The sequence below is a fragment of the Motacilla alba genome, chromosome 2 (assembly GCF_015832195.1).
Source record: "Motacilla alba alba isolate MOTALB_02 chromosome 2, Motacilla_alba_V1.0_pri, whole genome shotgun sequence".
NCBI lineage: Eukaryota > Metazoa > Chordata > Aves > Passeriformes > Motacillidae > Motacilla > Motacilla alba.
Window position 1 is genome coordinate 151,996,906 of NC_052017.1, and position 5,829 is coordinate 152,002,734.

At 53.7% G+C, this 5,829-nt stretch overlaps 1 protein-coding gene across 1 annotated transcript; it reads right to left on the reverse strand.

The window, feature by feature from the left end:
• Positions 1–781: 781 nt before the first annotated feature.
• LOC119697494 (erythroblast NAD(P)(+)--arginine ADP-ribosyltransferase-like) lies at positions 782–3,256 on the reverse strand. The gene is made up of 3 exons (XM_038128323.1): positions 3,159–3,256; positions 1,770–2,549; positions 782–1,199 (listed from the first exon to the last, which is right to left on the reverse strand). Exons 2-3 carry the CDS (start codon positions 2,512–2,514, stop codon positions 1,114–1,116), a joined length of 831 nt encoding a protein of 276 aa, XP_037984251.1. The 5' UTR covers positions 2,515–2,549; positions 3,159–3,256; the 3' UTR covers positions 782–1,113.
• Between the last annotated feature and the right edge of the window lie 2,573 nt (positions 3,257–5,829).

Consider the following 5,829-nt stretch of genomic DNA (forward strand, 5'->3'; position numbering starts at 1 on the left):
AGCGTCATCCCTGAGCACAGGATTGAGTCCAGAGCAGCTCATAACTGGACACAGCATTGGGAAGATCTGGCCATGGCACTGGAACGAGCTGGACACGGCACTCCTGATGTGCCTCACTGTGTAGAGCAGAGGGGAATGATCAATCCCTGACCTCTTGGCCCTGCTCTTCCCGATGCCCCCTGGATCCCTCCTGGTCCCAGGCCACACAGCCAGTTCCACTGGTCACCCACCAGCATGCCCATATCCTTCTCCAGAGCTGCTTAAACATATCCTCCCCCCAGCCTGGACTGGCCCTGGGGACTGTCCCTCCCCCTGGGGCAGGACCTGTCCTTGCCCTCTTGAACCTCCCAATTTCCAGCCTTTAAGGGAGGGGGGATGAGACAGGATGTGGCAGGATGCTCTGCATGAAACGTGGTCAAGGGACAATGCCCCCTGTGGAGCCATTGGGGCTGCATTGAGAGGGGTCTTGTGCTGATTTTGGTGCTGAATTGGGCCAAAATCAGCCCAAATTTCTAACCCAAATTGACAACTGAGGATGAAGCACCAGAACTGAGCCTGGCCATCCATCAGCTGACCCTGGGAACGTCCAGTCCCCTCTCAGACAGACAGAGATTCCCGTTCCCTATTCCTGCTTGGAATGAAATGTGTGAGAGATTCCTCCCTCAGGACGGGGTTGCGCACCAAGGATCCTCCTTGAGGCTGAGAGAAAGAGACATTCCCACGAGTGTTGGTGTGGGGAGTGACATCAGCCCGGCTTAAGAATTGCCACTTTTTGCTGGCTTTGTTAGATTTATTTAACTGAAGTGTTTTGATAGAATTATTTATTGCAGTTGCTTTGCTAAATGGTATTGGTAGCCACGGTGGCTGTGGTAGCCTTGTGGCTGAGGGATTCTAGGTGATCATGGTGGCCACAGTGGACTTGGTGGTTATTGTGACCATGTTGGCCAGAGTGGCTGTGGTGGCCTTGGCAACCTTGGTGGCCTCGTTTCTCTGGGCGTCCTGGGGGTCTTCATGATCAGGGTGGCCACAGTGATGACAGTGACCTTGGTGCCATGGTGGCCATGGTTGCCGCAGTGACCACAGTTACCTTGGAGGCCATGGTGGTCTCGTGGCTCAGAGGATCCCGGTGGCCACTGCCAGGGCTGTGGTGGCCAGGAGGAGTCCTCCAAAGTGGAAGGTGGCCCTGGGGGCACTCCCACCTGCAGGACAAAGAGAGGGACATCAGGGGAATCATGGGGGGAGTGAGGGGGTGGGGGATGGACATAACGGGGGGTAAGGGGTGGCAGGAGAGATGGGGGCCATGAGGTGACAGGGTGTCGTGGGTGGGGGGGTATGGGGGTAGAGGGGCTAGGTAGTTCAGGAGGATCATGGTGGGCTGAGGGGTGACAGAGGTCAGGAGGAGTCAGAGGGTGCCATGTTGGGTGACAGGTGGTGATAGGGATTCAGGGAGTGCCATGGGGGGTCCCAGCCCACCCACGTCCAGCACACAGGGCCCCATCCCTACAGCTCTGCATTTTGTGGGGAGGGACAAGGTCGCTATGGGGGACCCCTGTCTCTGTCATTTTCCTGTTCCCGTTGTCCCCTGGCACGGGTGTTCCTGTCCCTGTGCCCTCAAAGAGTGTCCCCAGACTAGCTGTCCCCAGCCCAGGGTGTCTTTGTCCCCCCACACACTGTGCGTGTCCTTGTCCCCCATCCCCTGTGAGTGTCATTGTCCCCTGTGCCTTATCATGGGTGTCCCCATCCCCCCAGGCTGTCCCCTGTAGCATCACCTCGCAGCCACTCGCAGTTGTATTTGCTGAAGGTCCCAGTGGACTGGAGCTTGATCTGTGTCTTGTCCCCTTCCCGGGTGACTTCAGTGACCCTGAAGGTCTCAAAGGGTGGGATCAGCACCACCTTCTCTTCCAGATATTCAATGAAAAACTGGATTTCCACACCATGGCACGTACGCAGCTTGACCACCGTGTCATTGGAACACTCGCCAGTGGGTTTGCTCAGGAACGCTGGCACGAATTCACCGAGCCGGACGGTGTCACCCTGCTGTGTGTTGAACTGGATCCTACACACCCTCTGGAACACGTCGAGACACTGCCCTTTCTGCGTGTCCCTCAGCGTGGCAAGGGCATCAGTCAGCAGGAAATGCAGTGTTTTGAAGTGGAAGTTGTCCCGGTATTCCTGGCGGGAGCGCCCAGCCGCACGCATGGCATCATTGAACCTGCTGTGGAGGCCATCCATTGAGAAGGCCATGATGGCGGTGGCCTGGTCTGGGGACAGAGGGGAGTCAGGGGGCCCCCGCCTCTGCCACTTGGCCACAGCCTTTACCCAAACCTCGGCAAACTTCTTGTTCTGCTGGAACTCGGAGTGGTTGAGGGATGGCAAAGCTGCAGTCATGGCAGGGCCGCAGTCCCGGTACTGGTCATCAAAGGAGTCTGGGGCCATGTCCAGGGTCACCACATCCTCGGCCGTGGTGGCCATGGCCATTGCCAGCAGTGCCAGGGTCTGAGCCAGGGGGGCCATGTAGGGGAGAAGTCCACAGGGAGCAGGGTGGGACACTGGGGGACACAAAGGGGACACAGGGGAGACACGGAGAGGGTTCCTCAGTGAGAGATTGGGGAGGGGAGTGGGGTCAGCCCAGGGGGAAGGGAGGCACACCGGGCCAGCAGACCTCTACACGTCTGGGGTCCCTGATCCCAAATCCTGGGGTTACTTATGCCTCCCCAATGTCCCCCAGGCCCCAGGGACCCCAATCCCAATCCCACAGTACCATGGCCCCCAGAAGCCCAATCCTACTCCCATGACTACAAGTCCCTCAGCCCCATGGGCCACCAACCCAAATCCTGGGGTCACTCCCATTGTCCCCAGAGTCTCCAGACTCCACTCCCAGTCCCCAATTTCTTCAGTGTCACCCCAGAACCTCAGCATGAATCCTGGCATCAGGCCCTGCCCCCACCGTGTCTCCCAGGCCTCTATGACCACAATCCCACTCCCACCACCTCTTGTGTGCCCCCCTCATTTTCCCTCAGAGCTGCCCATGATCCCAGACCCAGTCCTGTGACTCCCACAGTGTCCCTGCAGGACAGCAATCCCAATCCCAATCCCACCATTCCATGTCCCCCTCCTCCCCCCAGGGGTTCCCTTGGAGTCCCACCAGCCCCTGATACCGAAATCAGCCGGAGTGAACTCCTGATGGAACTGGAGGTATCAGAAAGCCGGAGTTCTTTCTCAGCTCAGACTCACAGAGGATCTCTCCTGGTCCTGTAGGTCAGGGGGGAATTGCCATGGGGTATTTATCCAGGAGAATTAAAATGTGTTGTTTCCTACCTAGTACAGAAATAGCACATTTCCTGTAAATAGGTGGCATGGATCCACCTCTCTCTGGAAATCCTCTTATTGTCCTGGAGAATTCCTGAGCAGCAATCAGAAAGCCATTTTCAATGAGTGCCCCAATACCCCATAAGACCTCGCCTCAAACTTTCATGAGGTGCTGCTCCTTCTGTGTTACAGAACTTCTCAAAAACCTTATTTGAGTTTGCTTTATCTCTTTCTCCACTGGCTCAATCCACTTTTATTGTCCTCTGTAAACACTTTTACATCTGTTTATCATTTGTTCCTGCCAAAATTTAAGCTCTACCTAGCGCCTTCAGCATGTAGGGGAAAAGCCACAATATGAAAAAGCCAAGTGTTCACAAAGCAGTCCTGAAACTTGATTCAAATAAAGGGAGAGAGTTTCCACAGCCACACCCCCGTGGGGTTTCTCTCTCTCAAAGTTTCAGAGGGCGCAGTCTCCTTTATCCCAAACTCCCAGCTGCAAGTTGCCTTCTCCCTTTCCCCATTGGCTGTGGAACTGGGAAGGTGCAGCTGTCCCAAACCACCTACCCCACATCCCCCTTGAAGCTCTCATTTTCTCCCAAAGTTCAGAAGCTCAGGCTTTCAGGCTTATGGAGTAGAATTTGTAGGGACACATTTCTCTTATTAGCCAAATGTTCAGGACTTCAAACTTTCTGGTCAAACCACCAGGGTTCTGTGACAAACTTCATGTCTTCTCATGCAGAGATGACAAGAACCACTGACAACCATTTCTCCTAAAGACTCCCAACCCTCTGAGTCGTTTTTCAAAGACATCCCCACCCATCTTTCCTATAAAATCTCTCCCTGTGATGGTGGTGATGCCTTGGCACAGGCTGCCCAGAGAAGCTGTGGCTGCTCTGACCCTGGTCATGTCCAAGGCCAGGCTGGGCAGGGCCTGGAGCACCCTGGCCCAGGGCAAGATGTCCCTGCCCATGGCAGGGCTGGCACCGGACGGGCTTGAAGGTGGCTCCATCCCAAACCATGGCAGAGCCCCCGGGGCCAGGATGGGGCAGGGCGGGCGCTCAGGCAGGCGCCAGCAGCTCGTGCTGCCGCCTGCTGTTGGCACCCGGAACTGCAGCTGGGGGCGGTGCATGCGCAGTGCCGCTGATTTCCCGCGCTCGCTGCTGCCCTCCGGTGGACAATTCCTGAACCGCAACTCCAGGAGATGAGCGGGTAAAGAGGGAAAATCCCTGATTTGAAAGGAAAAAGTTTCCTGAGCGAAACATCATGGTTCTTTTCATAAATAAATGGGTCGTGCTGCCTTTCTTGCGGAGCCCTGGGCTGTTCCATAATCTCAGAAATGCCATCAGACCCCAAGGAGCAGCACCTCTGCTGAGGTCCTCCTGAGCTTATCAGGAACACAGTCTGCTCCCAGGAATTTCTGCTTGATAACGAGCTCCTCCTTTAACAAAGAGCCTTGAGAGCTCATTTTTCTTGCCTGAAGAACAACCCAAGTGGAATATTTTCACTGTGAAATTTTCAGAGAGAACTCCTAGCACGAACTGCAGCCGGGATGGAAAATTACCATGGCCAAAGTCCACCCTCTCTCCTGTGACCTGCAAACACCTCCTGGGAGCCTTGGAGCTCTCCTGCCCCTGGGCTGTGTTTGGCCTTCACTGGGAGGGGCCCTCACCTTCGCTGTGCTCGGAGCCTGGGCTGCTCCCGGCCCCTCGGGACTCAGCCCTCAGCCCCTGCAGAGGAGCAGAGGCACCGACCCTTCCCTAACCCTTCCCTGAGCTTTCCTCGGAGCTCCCGGGGCATTTCTCACAGGTGTGAAAAAATGCGTATTATATGATTGTCTTTTCGCAAATATTAAAAAAAAATTCAAATGAATATTTTATGTGTTATGTTAGAAAGTTATGCTCTATTAATTTTCTTAAATAGTGTGTTAAATATAGTTTCAGGTTATAACATAATGTTAAAATAGAAACTATGTATGTGGGATATTTTTTTGAGAAAGGAATGAGGTACTCGCAGCGAGATAGCAGCCACAGGACACCTGTATCTTTCCGAGAAAGAGAATTTATTGCTCCATTATCACAAGAAACAAACTTCTTCCCACTTTGCTCAGCCATGAAGACACCGTCAGGATTCAGAGGAATAAGTTGACACTGACCAGGCAGAATCCTTTGTTTGAATGGAATTTATGCATCATGAATATGCAACAGGCTGTTGCTTTTAAGAGTTAATTTTCCGTTCACGTGTGTCCTTTTTGGGGCATATTTTGCCCAGAAAGTGGTACCCAGACTGTACTCTTTGTTCTTATTGTCTCATATTGTCCTAAATCCTAATTGTTCAAATTCTTATTACGCTAATTATATTACTATTTTTTTACCATTTCATTATGATTAAACTTTAAAAAATTTAAAACCCGAGTGATTGGCGTTTTTCACAGGTGTGACCCTGTCCCTGCACCTGTGCATCCCCCGTGCCCTCCTGTGCAGGCAGCACCTGCCCCTGCCTGCTGCTGTTGGCATTCAGAAA